At 47.5% G+C, this 19,478-nt stretch overlaps 1 protein-coding gene across 2 annotated transcripts in view; it reads left to right on the top strand.

Moving 5' to 3' along the window:
- The first annotated feature begins 11,983 nt into the window (after positions 1-11,983).
- Positions 11,984-19,478, top strand: part of SCARA3 (scavenger receptor class A member 3) — a 38,662-nt gene continuing 31,167 nt past the window's right edge. The window contains exon 1 of one of the 2 annotated variants that reach the window (XM_061425073.1): positions 11,984-12,259. In XM_061425073.1, the coding sequence (XP_061281057.1) occupies positions 12,253-12,259 (7 nt within the window). In that variant the 5' untranslated portion in view covers positions 11,984-12,252. The remainder of the gene's footprint in view (positions 12,260-19,478) is intronic. The other variant, XM_061425074.1, reaches the window with a different exon arrangement.

Below are 19,478 nucleotides of genomic sequence, written 5' to 3'. Positions count from 1 at the left end.
GTTTCTAGGTCTCCTGTCTTGCTTAAGAATGTCTTCTGCTTACTAAAATATAGACAGTAAAAAATACTGTATCACCATGTTATACACCTGAAGCTAATATTATTGACTTAAATATAAAGTCAACTATACTTCAATAAAAATAAAAATCATTAGGTAGATGTCTATTATGTATTACATGCCCAAATACTGCATGGTATAGATTGGGTATAGTTAGATATAGATAGATGAATATCAGATAGATATTAATAGATAGATATAGAATTGGAGACAGGTAATATAGATGATAGATACAATAGATGATAAACAGAAAATAGATAAATAAATAGACATAGAGAGATGATGGACTTCAAGGTGGCGCTAAAGGTAAAGAAACTGCCTACCAATGCAGGAGACATAAGAGACACGGGTTTGATCCTTGGGTTGAGAAACCCCCAGGAGAAGGGAATGGTAATGAAAGGTTGTTGCTGAACCACGAAAAAACGCTGGGATTCTTGGCCTCCGGAGGAGAAGAATTCAATTCGGGGCCAGAGATGAGACTTGATCGCTCAGAGCTTTAGTGTAATAAAGTTTTATTAAAGTATAAAGGAGATAGAGAAAGCTTCTGACATAGGCATCAGAAGGAGGCAGAAAGAGTACCTCCTGAGTTACAGCAGCTTTAAAGGTGGAGCCATTGTCACTCTTAAGGCTCCGTGGCAGCCCAAACCTGGGGATAATTTCATGGATTAAAATCTTTATAACCTCCTTAGCCTGTTCATACGACAGGGAAAAGCCTCAATCCATCCAGAAAAAAGTATCCACCCAAACTTGTAAGCAAGAATACCCATTAGCTTTTGGCATATGAGTAAAATCAATTTCCCAGTCCTCTCCAGGATACTTTCCACTTCGTTGTAATCCAGATTTTGCTAGCTTTTCAGTCTTTGGGTTATTTTTCTGACAAACCTCACACCTTTTGATAATGTTCTTTAAAGTTTTCATTACATTTTTACCTTCAAACAAATGAGAAGCCATCTGGTAAGTACTCTCTGCACCCAAATGAAAACTCTGGTGTAAACCTTTAAGAATTTTCCACTGAGCATTTTCAGGGATTATTAGTCATCCATCCTCGGACTGTGACCACCCTTTGTCAGTAATCTTTGCTCCTCTTTTCTCATATTTTTCTAATTCTTCCTCAGTATACTGTGGTTTTCCCTGTTCCACAGGACCTGTCCAGATCAAAGGCGTCTGCAGTGAAGGGGTTTCATAAAGTGCCACTTTCCTGGCTTGACAGTCAGCCAACTGATTACCTTCGGCTACTTTACTCCCATCCCTGCTGTGCCCTTTGCAATGCATAACTGCTACTTCTTTAGGACAATATATAGCAGTTAAAAGTCTCTCGATCTCTCTGAAATGTTTAATAGGTTCTCCTGTTGTTGTTCTAAACTGTCTTTCTTTCCATATTGTAGCATGAGCATGTAAAGTCAAATAAACATACTTAGAATCTGTGTAGATACTTACCCACGACCCTTTTCTTAACTCTAGAGCTCGGGTCAGAGCCACAAGCTCTGCTAACTGAGCACTGGTTCCCTGGGGGAGAGATTTTGCTTCTAAAATCTGTTCAGCAGTCACCATGGCGTAACCTGCTTTATGCTTTCCATCCTGAACAAAAGCACTGCCATCTGTAAATATTTCCATGTCAGGATTGTCTAATGGGCTATCCATTAGAACTTCCCAAACTGCATAGTTTAAAGTTAGAAATTGGGAACAATCGTGATCAGATGTTTCATTTTCCTTCTCAGGAAGGAAAGTGGCAGGATTTAAATTTCCACAAACTTTAAGCTTAGTTACTGGTCCTTCTAACAACAACAACTGATATTTAAGAAGCCTACTGTCTGTCATCCAAATATTAACCTTAGAATTTAAGACTCCGCTCACATCATAGGAAGTCAGTACAGTAAGGTTTTATCCATTAATCATTTTTAAAGCTTCAGGTGCTAATAAAGCCGCTGCCCCAATTACTCTTAAGCAGTAGGGCTACCCACGTGAAATTACAACTAATTCTCTGCTTAGATAAGCAACAGGTTGCTGGTGAGGCCCTCGGAGTTGTATCAAAACTCCCAAGGCCATACCTTTTCTTTCAGTGACAAACAAATTAAATTCTGACCCTGTGGGGAAGCTCAGAGTGGGAGCTTGCAGGAGAGCAGTCTGAAGAACCTTAAAAGCCTTTTGAGTATCTGGAGACCAAACCAGTTTGTCAGTTTGGGCCTGCTGAGTTTCAGCTGTAAGTTTATATAAAGGCTGGGAAAGTTTCCCATAACCCGGAATCCAAATGGGACAGTAGCCTGTAATTCCCCAAAATCCTCTCAATTGTTTTAAAGTCATAGGTATGGGATGATTTCAGTTCAGTCGCTCAGTCGTGTCCGACTCTTTGAGACCCCATGACTCGCAGCAAGCCAGGCCTCCCTGTCCATCACCAACTCCTGGAGTTCACTCAGACTCACGTCCATCGAGTCAGTGATGCCATCCAGCCATCTCATCCTCTGTCGTCCCCTTCTCTTCTTGCCCCCAATCCCTCCCAGCATCAGAGTCTTTTCCAATGAGTCAACTCTTCACATGAGGTGGCCAAAGTACTGGAGTTTCAGCTTTAGCATCATTCCTTCCAAAGAAATCCCAGGGCTGATCTCCTTCAGAATGGGCTGGTTGATCTCCTTGCAGTCCAAGGGACTCTCAGGAGTCTTCTCCAACACCACAGTTCAAAAGCATCAATTCTTCCCCATTCAGCCTTCTTCACAGTCCAACTCTCGCATCCATACATGACCACAGGAAAAACCATAGCCTTGACTAGACGAACCTTTGTTGGCAAAGTAATGTCTCTGCTTTTGAATATGCTATCTAGGTTGGTCATAACTTTCCTTCCAAGGAGTAAGCATCTTTTAATTTCATGGCTGCAGTCACCATCTGCAGTGATTTTGGAGCCCAGAAAAATAAAGTCTGACACTGTTTCCACTGTTTCCCCATCTACTTCCCATGAAGTGATGGGACGGGATGCCATGATCTTTGTTTTCTGAATGTTGAGCTTTAAGCCAACTTTTTCACTCTCCTCTTTCACTCTCATCAAGAGGCTTTTGAGTTCCTCTTCACTTTCTGCCATAAGGGTGGTGTCATCTGCATATCTGAGGTTCTTGATATTTCTCCCGGCAATCTTGATTCCAGCTTGTGTTTCTTCCAGTCCAGCGTTTCTCATGATGTACTCTGCATAGAAATTAAATAAGCAGGGTGATAATATACAGCCTTGACGAACTCCTTTTTCTATTTGGAACCAGTCTGTTGTTCCATGTCCAGTTCTAACTGTTGCTTCCTGATGTGCATATAATTTTCTCAAGAGGCAGGTCAGGTAGTCTGGTATTCCCATCTCTTGAAGAATTTTCCACAGTTTGTTGTGATCCGCACAGTCAAAGGCTTTGTCATAGTCAATAAAGCAGAAATAGATGCTTTTCTGTATCTCTCTTGCTTTTTTGATGATCCAGTGGATGTTGGCAATTTGATCTCTGGTTCCTCTGCCTTTTCTAAATCCAGCTTGAACATCAGGAAGTTCACAGTTCACATATTGCGAAGCCTGGCTTGGAGAATTTTGAGCATCACTTTGCTAGCGTGTGAGATGAGTGCAATTGTGTGGTAGTTTGAGCATTCTTTGGCATTGCCTTTCTTTGGGATTGGAATTAAAACTGACCCTTTCCAGTCCTGTGGCCACTGCTGAGTTTTCCAAATTTGCTGGCATATTAAGTGCAGCACTTTCACAGCATCATCTTCCAGGATTTGAAATAGCTCAACTGGAATTCCATCATCTCCACTAGCTTTGTTTGTAGTGATGCTTTCTAAGGCCCACTTGACTTCACATTCCAGGATGTCTGGCTCTAGGTCAGTGATCACACCATTGTGATTATCTGGGTCGTGAAGATCTTTTTTGTACTCTTCTTCTGTGTATTCTTGCCACCTCTTCTGAATATCTTCTGCTTCTGTTAGGTCCATACCATTTCTGTCCTTTATCAAGCCCATCTTTGCATGAAATGTTCCCTTTGTATCTCTAATTTTCTTGAAGAGATCTCTAGTCTTTCCCATTCTGTTGTTTTCCTCTATTTCTTTGCATTGATCGCTGAGGAAAGCTTTCTTATCTCTCCTTGCTATTCTTTGGAACTCTGCATTCAGATGCTTATATATTTCCTTTTCTCCTTTGCTTTTCACTTCTCTTCTTTTCACAGCTATTTGTAAGGCCTCCTCAGACAGCCATTTTGCTTTTTTGCATTTCTTTTCCAGGGGGATGGTCTTGATCCCTGTCTCCTGTACAGTGTCACAAACCTCTGTCATGTAGAGGGAAAAAAAAGTTTGTCCTTTCTTCCTCCTTGAGAATTCCAGACCCCTCTCTCCTTGGGGACCCCTAGACCTCTTATCAACCTCCCTAGGAAATGACTCTCTCAGTAACTCACTCCAGTATTCTTGCCTGGAGAATCCCACGGACAAAGGATCCTGGTCGGTTATAGTCCATGGAGTCACAAAAGAGTCAGACAACACTTACCGAATTAGCACAGCACACATAGCATAGAGAGGTGATAGATGATAGATATAATAGACAAAAGGGCTTCCCTGGTAGCTCAGCTGGTAAAGAATCTGCCTGCAATGCAGGAGAGCTGGGTTTGATCCCTGGGTTGGAAAGATTCCCTGGAGAAGGGAAAATCGACCCACTCCAGTATTCTGGCCTGGAAAACTCCATGGACTGTGTAGTTCATGGGGCACAAAGAGTCAGACAGAACTGAGCAACTTTCACTTTCACTTTCATATGATAGATAGATGATAAACAGAAATGGATAGATAGATTAGGCCTTATCCTCAATGGAATGGTAACGTGATAGAGCAATGCTTCTCTAGACAAGTCTTCACTCAAGAATGTTGATAGATTCCCACCCACCCCCTCCAGGAATTTTGTTTATTACTTTAAATGGAGGCCAGTAGGAAAATGGGTTTTACATTTTCCTTTATGACCAATGTTGCTTGAACCCTGTTCTGAAATTAACTGGATGAACCCTCTCATCTTTTCAAGAATATTTTGCTACTGTGCAGTGTGAGTGGTACCGTTGTAAGGGAGTTTCTTGGCAAACAAACCGGAGCATGGAATCTCAGCCACTGGACCACTAGGGAAGGGTCCAGCCCACACTAGATTGTGATGTGAGAAATAAATGTTTGTCCTGTTCAGACAGTAGGTTGTTGTTACATCAGGGAATGTTACTCACACCAACTAATATAAGGAGAGGGAATGTCTATATTCAGAAAACAGCCTTTCCTATTTGGTATATTGAAAAAGGAGTCAAAGAAGTTTAGAAGGAGAACTGGAAGTAAGTAAACTAGGGAAGAAGAGCATTTCAAGAAAGAGCTGCTTTGTGATGATTTGTGATGGTTAATTTTCTGTGTCAACTTGGCCAGGCTGTGATACAAGATATTTAGTCAGTCATATTCTAGATGCTTCTAGATGTGAAAATGTATTTCAAATGAGATTAACATTTCAGTTAATCAAGCAGAATACCATCTATTGCATGGCAATTAGTTCAGTTCAGTTCAGTCCCTCAGTTGTGTGCGACTCTTTGCGACCCCATGAATCCCAGCACACCAGGCCTCCCTGACCATCACCAACTCCCAGAGTTCACTCAGACTCATGTCCATCGAGTCAGTGATGCCATCCAGCCATCTCATCCTCTGTCGATCCCTTCTCCTCCTGCCCCCAATCCCTCCAAGCATCAGAGTCTTTTCCAATGAGTCAACTCTTCGAATGAGGTGGCCAAAGTACTGGAGTTTCAGCTTTAGATTTAGATTTAGATTCCTTCCAAAGAAATCCCAGGGCTGATCTCCTTTAGAATGGACTGGTTGGATCTCCTTGCAGTCCAAGGGACTCTCAAGAGTCTTCTCCAACACCACAGTTCAAAAGCATCAATTCTTTGGTGCTCAGTCTTCTTCACAGTCCAACTCTCACATCCATACATGACCACTGGAAAAACCATAGCCTTGACTAGCCGGACCTTTGTTGGCAAAGTAATGTCTCTGCTTTTGATATGCTATCTAGGATGGACATAACTTCCCTTCCAAGGAGTAAACATCTTTTAATTTCATGGCTGCAGTCACCATCTGCAGTGATTTTGGAGCCCCCAAAAAATAAAGTCTGACACTGTCTCCACTGTTTCCCCATCTATTTCCCATGAAGTGGTGGGACCGGATGCCATGATCTTCGTTTTCTGAATGTTGAGCTTTAAGCCAACTTTTTCACTGTCCTCTTTCACTTTCATCAAGAGGCTCTTTAGTTCCTCTTCACTTTCTGCCATAAGGGTGGTGTCATCTGCATATCTGAGGTTCTTGATATTTCTCCTGGCAATCTTGATTCCAGCTTGTGTTTCTTCCAGTCCAGCATTTCTCATGATGTACTCTTGCATAGACGTTAAATAAGCAGGGTGACAATATACAGCCTTGACGTACTCCTTTTCCTATTTGGAAACTGTTGTTCCATGTCCAGTTCTAACTGTTACTTCCTGACCTGCATACAGATTTCTTAAGAGGCAGATCAGGTGGTCTGGTATTCCCATCTCTTGAAGAATTTTCCACAGTTTCTTGCGATCCACACAGTCAAAGGCTTTGGCATAGTCAATAAAGCAGAAATAGATGTTTTTCTGGAACTCTCTTACTTTTTCCATGATCCAGTGGATGTTGGCAATTTGATTGCATGGCGGGTCTTGTCTAATCAGTTGAAGGCTTCAAGAGGAAAAAAGTCTGACCTTTCCCACAAATGAGGGAATTCTGCCAGCAGACTGCCTTTGGACTTGAGCTGCAACATCGACTCTTCCCTGGATCTCCAGCATGCCAGCTGTTGGTTCCATGTCCCTGAAGCACCCTAATTACTACTGTGTTATTCCACAAAATGGTGAAGAAGAAAAAGATTTTGAAAAGGCTATTCTATTTGGCAACCAGAAGGAGGGGAGCAATTTCAGTGAGCACTGAGGGCTGAAGCTCTATTTTAAGAAGGAGAAGTGGAAGCAAAATCCTAATGCTGAGAGGAGCGTGGGTGGGGGAGGAAGGGCTCAAAGGCATTAGTGGAGGAACTGAGTTTTAGGAGAAAGAATTTTTTTGGTTTGTTTGATTTTGTTCTTTTTTGATTTTTCTTGAAGCATAAAATAGAAAGGAAAGTGTTTGGGGAGCTCCCTGGAAGGCTTTATTCCAAGCAAATCACAACATTGCTCAAGAACTGAGGTGAAACAACCCAAGTTCCCATCAACAGACGACTGACTTAAGGAGATATTCAGCTCAGTCACTCAGTTGTGTCTGATTCTTTTCGATCCTATGGACTGCAGCACGCCAGGCTTCCCTGTCCATCACCAACTCCCAGAGCTTACTCAAACTCATGTCCATCGAGTCGGTGATGCCATCCAACCATCTCATCCTCTGTCGTCCCCTTCTTCTCCTGCCTTCAATCTTTCCCAGCATCAGGGTCTTTTCTAATGAGTCAGTTTTTCAAATCAGGTGGCCAAAGTATTGGAGCTTCAGTTTCAGCCTCAGTCCTTCCAATGAACATACAGGACTGATTGCCTCTATGCTTGAAGGAGATGTTAAGCTGATCTTATAACTTAGACATAAAAAATGAAAGAACACCATTTGCAGCAACCAATGAATGGACCTAGAGAGTATTATCTTTACTTAAGTAAGTCAGATAGAGAAAGACAAACCTGATATGATATCATGTATGCTGCTGCTGCTCAGGCACATCTGACTCTCCAGGCTCATCTGTCCATGGGGATTCTCCAGGCAAGAATACTAGAGTAGGTTGCAATGCCCTCCTCCAGGGGATCTTCCCAGGGATCGAACCCAGGTCTCCTGCATGTATAACTGAATCACTTTGCTGTACACCTGAAACTAACACAATATTATAAATCAGCTATACTTCAGTGTGAAAAAAGGACTGGGGTGGGACTTCCTACCTTCATTAATCCATGGAAGTTTCCACCAGTAGTGATTACATTTTTTCCCTCCAAATGACCTCTGCTCTTTAGCGATTTCCTTTGACTTTCAACAGAACTATGGTATATGTACTACAAGAAACTGTTTCCACACTTTCCCTGCCCCAATGCAAGTTAAAAACAGCTTTAAGCAGTCTCCCTAGTCCATCCCACCCCACCCACCCTGTCTGGTGCCTCTGCACTCAAGTCCCAGCTGGGCCACATCCTAACAGTTCCAAAATCTGGTCTTTCAGGGGAAGTCACCCCAGTCAACCCTGGGTTCAGCACTCTGGTTGTTCATAGAAATTGCCTGAAGTTGCAGCTGAAAGCTCTCACCCGAAGGCCGGTGTAATTTCTAAGGAGTCTATCTTGCTTCTTGATCTGTGATCTGTGATCATGATCTATGATCATCCTTTACCCCGTCTTTCTCCCTCCTTCCCTCTCTGAACTACTCTGGTACTTTGGCCAGTGGGTCTCCAGCTCTTTCCTACTGCTCCACAGTGCTGGACTCCTCTTTCCAGAGTCCTTTTGGAGCAGGAGTTCATCCTCTGAACCTCTTCAGGGCTGGGTCCAGCTCTGCTCAGCCAGGCCCCATCTATAGTCACACACGGGCATGTTTCATTTCTCTGAGGCTGCTTCTGCATTACCATAGCAACACCACAGGACACATACACCCTCTGATCCCAAGGGCGCAAGGAAGTGTGGGAGAGGGCACTCTTGCATACAGAGTTAGGACCTTTTCTCACCAGACATCTTGGATCTAGCCAACTAAAGAAAGCATGGAGAAAGCCAAGGGCCATTTTTCTGTTCTTTCTTTTAACAAATATTTGGGTAGCTTCTGTGAGGGGCAGGATGGTGCACGCTGGGGTGAAGGACAAAGATGCTGGATTCAGCAGCTTCCCTGGGTTCAGATCCTGACATCTCCACTTAGAGCGACCTGATGCTAAATGCAATATCTATCCTCTGAGAAATGAGGGCCATCATAGTACTTATCTCCTAGGACTGCTATGAGGATTAAACTCATTAATACACACTCAGCAGTGGCCACAGGACTGGAAAAGGTCAGTTTTCATTCCAATCCCAAAGAAAGGCAATGCCAAAGAATGCTCAAACTACTGCACAATTGCACTCATCTCACATGCTAGTAAAGTAATGCTCAAAATTCTCCAAGCCAGGCTTCAGCAATACGTGAACTGTGAAATTCCAGATGTTCAAGCTGATTTTAGAAAAGGCAGAGGAACCAGAGATCAAATTGCCAACATCCGCTGGATCATGGAAAAAGCAAGAGAGTTCCAGAAAAACATCTATTTCTGCTTTATTGACTATGCCAAAGCCTTTGACTGTGTGGATCACAAGAAACTGTGGAAAATTCTGAAAGAGATGGGAATACCAGACCACCTGACCTGCCTCTTGAGAACTCTATATGCAGGTCAGGAAGCAACAGTTAGAACTGGACATGGAACAACAGACTGGTTCCAAACAGGAAAAGGAGTACGTCAAGGCTGTATATTGTCACCCTGTTTATTTAACTTCTATGCAGAGTACATCATGAGAAATCCTGGGCTGGAAGAAGCACAAGCTGGAATCAAGATTGCTGGGAGAAATATCAAGAACCTCAGATATGCAGATGACACCATCCTTATGGCAGAAAGTAAAGAGGAACTAAAAAGCCTCTTGATAAAAGTGAAAGAGGAGAGTGAAAAAGTTGGCTTAAAGCTCAACATTCAGAAAACGAAGATCATGGCATCCGGTCCCATCACTTCATGGGAAGTAGATGGGGAAACAGTGGAAACAGTGTCAGACTTTATTTTTGGGGGCTCCAAAATCACTGCAGATGGTGACTGCAGCCATGAGATTAAAAGACACTTACTCCTTGGAAGAAAAGTTATGACCAACCTAGATAGCATATTCAAAAGCAGAGACATTACTTTGCCAACAAAGGTTCGTCTAGTCAAGGCTATGGTTTTTCCAGTGGTCATGTATGGATGTGAGAGTTGGACTGTGAAGAAGGCTGAGCACCAAAGAATTGATGCTTTTGAACTGTGGTGTTGGAGAAGACTCTTGAGAGTCCCTTGGACTGCAAGGAGATCCAACCAGTCCATTCTAAAGGAGATCAGCCCTGGGATTTCTTTGGAGGGAATGATGCTGAAGCTGAAACTCCAGTACTTTGGCCGCCTCATGTGAAGAGTTGACTCATTGGAAAAGACTCTGATGCTGGGAGGGATTGGGGGCAGGAGGAGAAGGGGACAACAGAGGATGAGATGGCTGGATGGCATCACTGACTCGATGGACATGAGTCTGAGTGAACTCTGGGAGTTGGTGATGGACAGGGAGGCCTGGTGTGCTGCGATTCATGGAGTCCAAAGAGTCGGACTCGACTGAGCGACTGAACTGAACTGAACTGAAACCACCTAAAGGACCCTTTGGGGTGCCTATCTCCCTGGTGTTTACATAGTGCTCTCCTGATCCATGCCGTAGTGTAGAAGACTGTGGTTCATGTGGCAGAGTTGGAATCCAGATTTAAAGCCCTAGAAGTACATCATGACTACTACTAGGTAGGCAAAACCCTCTCTGAACCTCGGTCACTTCACCTGTAAAGTGGGCAGCAGGTGCTTGGCTCCCTTTCTCAAGGTCATGGTGAAGTTCAGCTGAAATCATGGAGAGGATGCACTGTCTGAACTCAAACTTGCCTTTGGGAAGTGGAAGCGATTAGAGAGAGCTGAGCATCCCCCTTTCTGATTGGCTCAGATTTGTGAATGGGGTTGTGGGGGGCAGGGGTGGGGTGGGGGGAATGGACTGTCCTTGGCCCCTTCTCAGTTCCTAGGCTTAGGAGAAAGTTTCCCTGCGCCTTTGGCCTGACCTACTTTACTCTAACCTCTGGAGGAGGAAATGGCAACCCACTCCAGTATTCTTGCCTGGAGAATCCCATGGACAGAGGAGCCTGGGAGGCTATAGTCCATGGGGTCTCAAAGAGTCAGACACGACTGAGCATACACGCACTTTTTACTCCAAGGGCCAAATGGGGGTGGGCGTGGAGGTGTGAAGATGGAGACAATCGAAAGAGGGCAGGCCAGGTGGTCTGCACCCTATAGTGGGTCTCCCCCCGCCCCATCCAACCACCGTGCTTGTCCCACCTCCGCGTTCCTCACCTCAGCACCTTTCCTTGTTAAACTGTCATCATTCCTCACACCACACAACCGCAGGGAGACCTGGACGGTGTGGAATGTTCCCCACACTCCGAGTCTGGGGCAGGACCTGGCCCATGGCTGGTACTCAGTAAGTGTCCCATCAGAGAGGATGACTTGTGAGGCTCCCGGCGGAGGGACTCTGGGGAGATCACCACTCCTTGCCCGAGGCCCATTGCCCTCAGACATCATCACTGTTCACACCAGAGGCCCCTCCAGGAACAAAATCACAGACGTTGGGAGGGCTCAAGACCCAGTATTCTCTTGCAGAAAACCACATGGAGTGGCCACCCAAAGTCACTCACCCAGAGTGGCAGAGCTGGCGTGACCAACCGTCCTGGTCTGCCCCGCCGGGACTGAGGGGCTCTCCGGGATGCGGGACTTTCAGCGCTTAAAGGGGGACAGTCCCAGACAATGTGGGGTGTTAGGGCTGGCACCCGGGAATCCTAACTTCTCCAGTCCCTCTACCCCTCAGATGGGTGAGGGAAAAAAGGTCCAGGGCGAAAATCCAGAGCCCCCAGGCACCAGGCGGCCTTCCCTGGGCCTCCCCTCTCCCCCTCTCCAGTGCAGCTGTGGCCGGGCTGGGCTCGGGAACTTGCGCGCCGCGCTGGGGTTCTGGGGGGCCGGGCGGGGCGCGGGGACCCTCGGCCGCACAAAGAGGCCGGGCCGCGGCAGTTTTGAAAAGAGCAAGGAAGTTGATCTGGGCCGAGGCTCAAGCAGTGACGAGGAGGGAGGGCGCGAGGGCGGGCGGGCGGCGGGAGGGCGGGAGCGCGGGGCCGGGGGCGGCCGCAGTCCACGCCTCGCCTGCCTCCACGGGAAGCGCGCGGCGGGATGGGCGGCCGGGCGCTGCGCCCCCAGCCGGCTACCCCGCGGACCCTCCCCTCGGCGCGCCGCCTCCGCAGCCGGGGCTCCGGCGCGACTCCGGCACCGAGTCCCACTCCCGCGGGCGGCGCGTAGGGAGGCGATCGGTCGGTGCCCTCCGGGAACCCGCAGGCTTCACTCGGGGTCGCACGGCCGCCGATCCGCCTCCGGCCGGGCCCGCCTGAGGCCTCGGAGCGGGGACCATGAAAGGTAAGCCCGCGCGCGGGAGCTCCGAAGCAAGCCCCCTTGGGGCTCTCCACCCTGACCCGGTGCGGTGGGCATCTCTCGGCGGGCGGGCTGAGGACCGGAGGACTCCTCCGGGAAGGATGGCAGGGGCTTCCCTACTCCTTTCGTATCGTCTGGAGAAAAGTCTTAGGAGGACAGGATGGAGCCCTGAAGTCCAGAGGAAGGGGAGAGGAGAGGGAGAATGGAGAACGTTCTTATCTGTCATTGCTCTTGCCTGAAAAGCCATTGTAATTACCAGAGAAGTTTTTGATCCCTTTAACCAGTCAGCACGGAAAGATGCTACAGCCCAAAGCTTCTAGGAATATGGACTTCATCTAGCACACCCATCTCACAGTCTGCTGCAGCCCCCATCTAGCCTTTTACCCCATGAGATCCTCCTCTGGGAGTTTCAATCCCAGGAGAGACCTGCTGTGACTGAGTTTCTTAGCCCAGGCCTGCCCTTCCCAACCTCTGAACCCTGCCTGACCTACCTCTGACCTCCTGGAGACAGAGCAGTGGTGGAAGATCAGTGGCCCAGGCCTGAGCTCTCTCTGGGCCAGTGAGCATCACCACAGTGGTCCTTGCAGCCGGTTCCTAGGATGGAAACAAGAAGCAGACCTGGTCCCAGATGTTCATCCCTGGACCCTGGCTTTCTTGAGGCCAGGGAGAGTGGACATCTGGGCTTCATGCTCATTCTCAGGCTAAGGGAGAAGCCAGCTCTGGAGTCATACTGTAAGTCTGGAAACTTTGAGGATGGTTCCTCTCTCACCTACTTCATGCTAATCCTTCCACAGGAGCTGGGCAGATGCTTTTGCTCCTAACACCTCTTCCACTTACTGAATGTTAAAACGACCAAGGGCTTTTGGGTCATCCACAGGGCTTTCCTCTATGTTCTTGTGGGGTGTTGATGAAGCAGCCTTGTCTGCCATTGAAGGGTTCAGGGTTCCTGTGAAGAAAAGGCTTCATGGGTAAACCTCTGATTGATGACAGCCTCCATGCTGTGTGGTTGGCGAAACTGAGGCCCAAGCAGGTAGCATTGGCCTTATGGTTGGATCACCTGTGCAGTCCCCCAAGGTCCCAGGGCCATTCATGAGGTTCAGTGGTCTGCTGTTGCTGTCTTAACATTATTATTATTTTAATATTTTTTTGGCATGTGGGATCTTAGTTCCCTGACCAGGGATGGAACCCATGCCCCCTGCATTGGCAGCATAGAGTCTTAACCACTGGAGCACCAGGGAAGTCTCCTGTCTTGAAATTATTAATAATTTTTTAAACAAGGGAGCTTAGCATTTTTACTTTGCACTGGAACGTGCAAATTACACTGCTGGGCGTGTGGATCAGAGAAGGGACTTGCTTAAGATTCACAGCTAGTCAGGGGGACCGGCCCAGAGCTCCTGCCCTCCAGGCCAGTGTGCTTGCTCATATGTACATCCCTCTTCCTCCCCTCTGGTCTCTGGTCCCTCTGTCTGTGCTCCCTGGCAGCCTCACCATGTCTTGAGCTTCCTGGGATGATGCGAGCAGGTTATCACCAACTCCAGGGAGTTCCCTCAGCAATAGAGAGGGGCCTTCCTCACCTGTCTCCTGTTATCGGCTCCCACATCTGTGGTGCAGTCCTGTGCCTGGTCAGCGACCCCAGGGAGGTCATTACCAGAAGCTTCCAGAAAGATCTGAGACCACCTCTCACCACAGGCTCGGGGCCCACGCTGCTCTGGATGTGGATGATGGTGGTGAGGCGCCGCATGTTCTCAAAGAGGTTTGGCTCCACCAACATTCCAGAAGAACACTTGGGGAGAAAAGATGGTGAGGGAAAGACAGGCAGGGCTGAACACCTCTGACATAGAGGAGACACCCAATTCTTGTGGGGGTGGGAGGCTTCCCTGGTGGCTTAAATGGTAAAGAATCCGCCTGAAATGTTGGGAGAGCCAGGCTTGATCCCTGGGTCAGGAAGATCCCCTGGAAGAGAGCATGGCAACCCACTCCAGTATTTTTGCCTGGAGAATCCCATGGACAGAGAAGCCTGGTGGGCTACAGTCCATGGGGTCACAAAAAGTCACACTGAAAGAGTAACACACACACCCAACTCCTGGGGAGGAAGTTGGGAACACACGACCCACCTTTCTGAAAGTCAGTGAGACAACAACATTCCTCTGAGTGGAGGAGGAAAAGGAAAGAGCTGGTATGAATGGGTGTTTAGAGGAGGTCTCTGAGGAGGACCAGCTTGTTGGCTGGGAGGCTGTGGGCTCCAAGTAAGAAGCCCAAGGCCTGCCCTTTTCTCTCAAGGAGCAGTCTCACCACCATGGGGGGCTGCATTCCTGTTTGCTGAGGCCTTCAGGGCAGCTCTTGTATATTTTTCCCCCAGTTTTGGGAAACCTTCCACGATCTCCCATGACATCCCAGGGCCCAGGCCTCAGAGCTGCGGAGAAGGCCGGGTGTGTTGCCATCACGCCTCCCTGCAAGGTCTCCCCCTTTGTCTCCCTCATCCTCCCCGGGAGCCAGGAAGAGCTGCCACCTCTACCTGAGAGGGAAAAGCCAGGCCAGGCAGTCAATATTTGGCCTTGGGGAATCTGTGGACTGTGAAGAATCAGAATTTTTTTTTTTTTTTCCCCACATGGAAAAAAGAAAGTGCCAGAAAAACGGGCCCGGCCCCTTCCAGGATAGCCCTTCCCCGGGGGAAGCTAGCTTCGAACTATCCCACCAATCTGCCATGGATCTGAGGATTACATGGGCTGGCAAAAGCTCACCAGCCCCACTCAAAGCTAAACACGGTGATGTTATGCTTTGTGGGGGTTGGTGGGGACAGTACTTAGACAAGAAAACAGGTCTGCTAAGGAGTGCCACCAGCGGCCAGGCGCCAGGCCCTCTCTGCCAGCCAAACTGTTTCCACCCTGAGGCGCCTCCCACCCTGAGGCGCCTCCCACCCGCCTGCCCACTGGCTGGCAGCCGGGCCTCCCAGGCAGCCGCATCTTTTGGTGCAAGCCAGCCCCAGGCCCCCAGTCCAGCCCCTCTCACGCCTGAGGGCACACAGCTGCCACCACCCCTGGCGATGGGCCCACCTTGGAGCTGCCCACTGGCTTGTCTGAGCCTTTAACAGCCACCTGTGGAATTGTTCCCACATCTCCAGTGAGAGGGTCCAGTGGCAAGAGCCCCTTCCAGCCACGTGAGGTGCCCACAGAGTAGTTCGGTTCACTGCAGAGATGACTGATTTGAGAGTCAAGACACAGGCTCTGATCCTGGCCACACGTGAGGCTCTGGTCAGTGTTCCCTTCTCCGGCCCACCTTCCTCCTCCTGGTGGTCCCGAGGCCCATCTTGCCCTGATGCCCTGGGACTCAGCCCAGGAGCTTTGGGCTGAGGGCCAAGCGGAAGTGACTTGGTAGAGAGATGGTTGGAGGCAGGCCTGCCACATGGGTCACTGTGCCCAGGGAGACTTGGCCTCAGCTTCCATAGATGGGCAGACCCACATCCTGCTGTCCCCCAAGCCTGGGGGAAAAGCCTTTCCGCATGGAATTGGGGAGCAGTGCCCACACCCTGAAGGCAAAGGGCAGGCGGGAGGGCAGAGGGACTCAGAAAACAGCAGTGAGATCCCGGAAAATCTACCTCCCACTGCTTGGCAGGGGGGATGTATCCACTCATCAACGTGCAGACTGGTCCCTTTTGGAAGCCCAACCTTCATCCCCGGACCGCAGGGCACTGGAGGGGGGTTTGACATGGCAAAGGTGCACAGAGTCAATAAAATGGCCTGATGCGGGGGTGGGAGAGGTGGAGGGATAGAGGGGTGCACGCTGGCCACCTTGCCTTCCAGCTGGGGTGATTTTAAAAACTGAAGACTCCCCTCTCAAGCTTATTTGGAAGAGGAGATAAAGAATTCTGCTTCTCAGTGGATGTTGGTGAACGTTTTGGCAGGTTTTGTGAAGGCCTTTGGGGACAGTTCTTGTGTATCTTTCCCCCAGTTTAGGGAAAACTTCCACAATCTCCTTTGACATCCCAGGGCCCCAGCTGCATAACAGAAATACACTACTATGTATAAAATAGATAACTAATGAAAACCTCCTATATAGCACAGGGAATTCTACTCAATGGTGACCTAAATGGGAAGGAAATCCAAAAATGGAGGGGATATATATATACACATTTAGCTGATTCACATTGTTTTACAGTAAACACTAAAGCAATATGGTAAAGCAACTATACTCCAATAAAAGGTAGAAAAAACAGAAGAGAACCAAGTAATCAAGGGGGGTGACATGAAGGCACCAGTGAATGGTACAGACAGTAGATTCCATAGAAATCCGAGGAGAGAAAGAACCTTTCACATTGGGGCAGATGGGGAAGGCTTTAGGATGTAGTAGAAGGTGAGCAAGGTCTGGATGGGGTCATGCAGGAGACAGGCAGGAGGGGCAGGTGCTGTCGTTGGGTAAGTGTATTCAAGGGTGATGGGCAGAGAGGTTGGCTTGGAGGTTGAGGGTTTGGCAGAGAAATGCAGGGAGCCACAGAACCAGGAGGCCTTGAGCACCATGCCAAGGACTCCAACTGTGTCCTGTTGACTTTGGAGAGGCCCCGAACAGGTTTGTCAGAAGATGGCCTGCCTGCTAGTTCTCTAATGACATTCACCCACGTTGGGAAATCTCTACTTTTAGAGAAAGCCATGAGGGAAGAAGAAAATGAGCCTGTGATGGAGCCAAGAGGAGCGGTCAGGGACACAGGGGACAAAGGAGGATGTAATATCATGGAAACTGAGAGGAGAAAGTTCCAAGAAGGAGGAAATGGTCAACAGCATTGACTGTTGATGAACAGGCTTTGCTCAGGGTTATTTGATCTTGAAAAAAACAGGTGGCATAGACCGAGAGAAAAGTGGGTAGATTTGGAACAAAAACCCAGGGAGGCCTTGTGTTAGAGAAGTTTGAGACAAAGAGAGCTAAGAAGTTAAAGCAAGAAGCAGGCCAGGCATGAAGAAATTTTCAAGGTGGGACTGGCCAGCTCATTGGAAGGTCAGGGGAGAGAAGAAAAGGGGAGAGGGGGGCCTGGGGGGGCCTGGGGATGATGGAGACCTGAGTGGCTGAGCTTCGCCTGTAGAAAGAAGAAAGGCTGCCTTCATGGTACCCCAGGATGTAGACATAGGTTTTTTGCATCACTAGTTGCACTGAATCTTTTTACCATCCATGCCCAGTATAAAAATTTTGAAAAATGCGAAAAAGGAGAAAAAATAGTCCTCACATGAACTCCTACCCCTCAGAGAAAATTGATAAGATTTGGATGAGAATTTTTCCAGAAATTCTTCTGTTTATTTGCACACAGATTTTTTTTTTCCACATAGGTAAGATTATACTATATATGTATTTTTATATGTATTTTTAAATTTCAACAATAGAACCTAGACATATTCCTTGGGCAGTAAGTATAGATCTGCATTCTTTTTTAACAGCTGCATGATATTCCATAGTATGGCTTTATAAGAATTTATTTAATCAGTCCTTTGTATTGTGCTTAGTTGCTCAGTCGTGTCTGACTCTTTGCAACCCTGTGGACTGTAACCTGTCCATGGGGATTCTCCAGGCAAGATTACTGAAGTGGGTTGCCATGCCCTCCTCCAGGGGATCTTCCAACCCAGGGATCGAACCCAGGTCTCCCACGTTGCAGACGGATTCTTTACTGTCTGAGCCATCAGGGAAGCCCAGTCCTTTATCAATGGACACTTAAGGTATATACATTTTCCCTTGCATTTATCACAGCATGCAGTGATAATCTTTACATGTCCATCTTTGCCTAGTGGTATATTTATCCCTTTAAAAAGTAATTCCTAGAAAGGGGATTGCTGAGTGAAAACGAAAAATTGGAGTTTTTGAAAGTTGAAAACCAGTCCTGAGTGTGACGGACCTTAGGGAAGGGAAATAAATGACGGCAGAGTTCAAGCAGGATAGAAAAATAATTCTAATAAAAATGGCTGATACTCCCGTTTATCAAGTATCTGGTACTTTTCACATGTTGTCTCATTTTTATAGCAGCTCAGGAAGTTGATGGTTTTCTCACTGTTTTGTACACAGAGCCCAGAGACAGAAGGGGAATCCCCGTGTGAGAGACAGCATGACCGGAAGTGGTGACAAGCAGAGAGAGTGAGGGGTTTGAAGGCCCAGACATGATGGTCAAGATCAAGAAACTAATGATTCCCACCCCTCCCATCCACTGGACTTGTGGAGTTCAAGGGCAGTGGAGGAAGTGCTAGCTCCACAGAGGAGACCAGTGTGTATGTGATGGGAGAGGGTTGAGCTCTGCTGTATTGAGTGAATAGTCAAGATGCTCTTCTCAAACACTGCCGCCCATATCTGTGGGGTTTTATTCCAAAACCCCCCAGATATACCAAAATCCAAGGATGCTCAAATCCTTTGTATAAAATGGCATCATATTAGCCTTTAACCTACCCACAGCTTCCAGTTTTGTTTTTTATTAATTTTTATTGGAGTATAGTTTCTTTTTTGGGCTTCCCTGGTGGCTCAGACAGTTAAAGAATCCACCTGCAATGCAGAAGACCTGGGTTCTATCTCTGGATTGGGAAGATTCCCCTGGAGGAGAGCATGGCAACCCACTCCAATATTCCTTCATGGAGAATACCATGAACAGAGAGAGGAGCCTGGCTATAATCCATGGGGTCTCAAACAGTCGGACACAACTGAGCGACTAATCACATTTGGTTCTTTACAATGCTATGTTAGTTTCTGTGGTACAGCAGTGAATCAGCCACACAGGTACATATATTTCCTCTTTTTTGGATTTCCCTTCCCATATACTCTAAATTATCTCTAGATTACTTATGATATCTGCTGCTGCTGCTGCTGCTGCTAAGTCACTTCAGTCGTGTCTGACTCTGTGCGACCCCATAGACGGCAGCCCACCAGGGTCCCCCGTCCCTGGGATTCTCCAGACAAGAACACTGGAGTGGGTTGCCATTTCCTCCTCCAATGCATGAAAGTGAAAAGTGAAAGTGAAGTAGCAGTCGTGTTCGACTCTTAGCGACCCCATGGACTGCAGCCTACCAGGCTCCTCCGTCCATGGGATTTTCCAGGCAAGAGTACTGGAGTGGGGTGCCGTTGCAGTTTAAATGTAAATAGTTGTAAATAGAGTGTAAATGCTATGTAAGTAGTCACTGGTCACTCAGCAAGTTCAAGTGGTGCTTTTTTGAAACTTCCTGGAAAGTTTTTTTTTTATATATAT

The sequence above is a fragment of the Bos javanicus genome, chromosome 8 (assembly GCF_032452875.1).
Source record: "Bos javanicus breed banteng chromosome 8, ARS-OSU_banteng_1.0, whole genome shotgun sequence".
Classification (NCBI taxonomy): Eukaryota; Metazoa; Chordata; class Mammalia; order Artiodactyla; family Bovidae; genus Bos; species Bos javanicus.
Note: the sequence above shows the minus strand (reverse complement) of the source record. Positions and strands in the feature narration are given on the sequence as shown.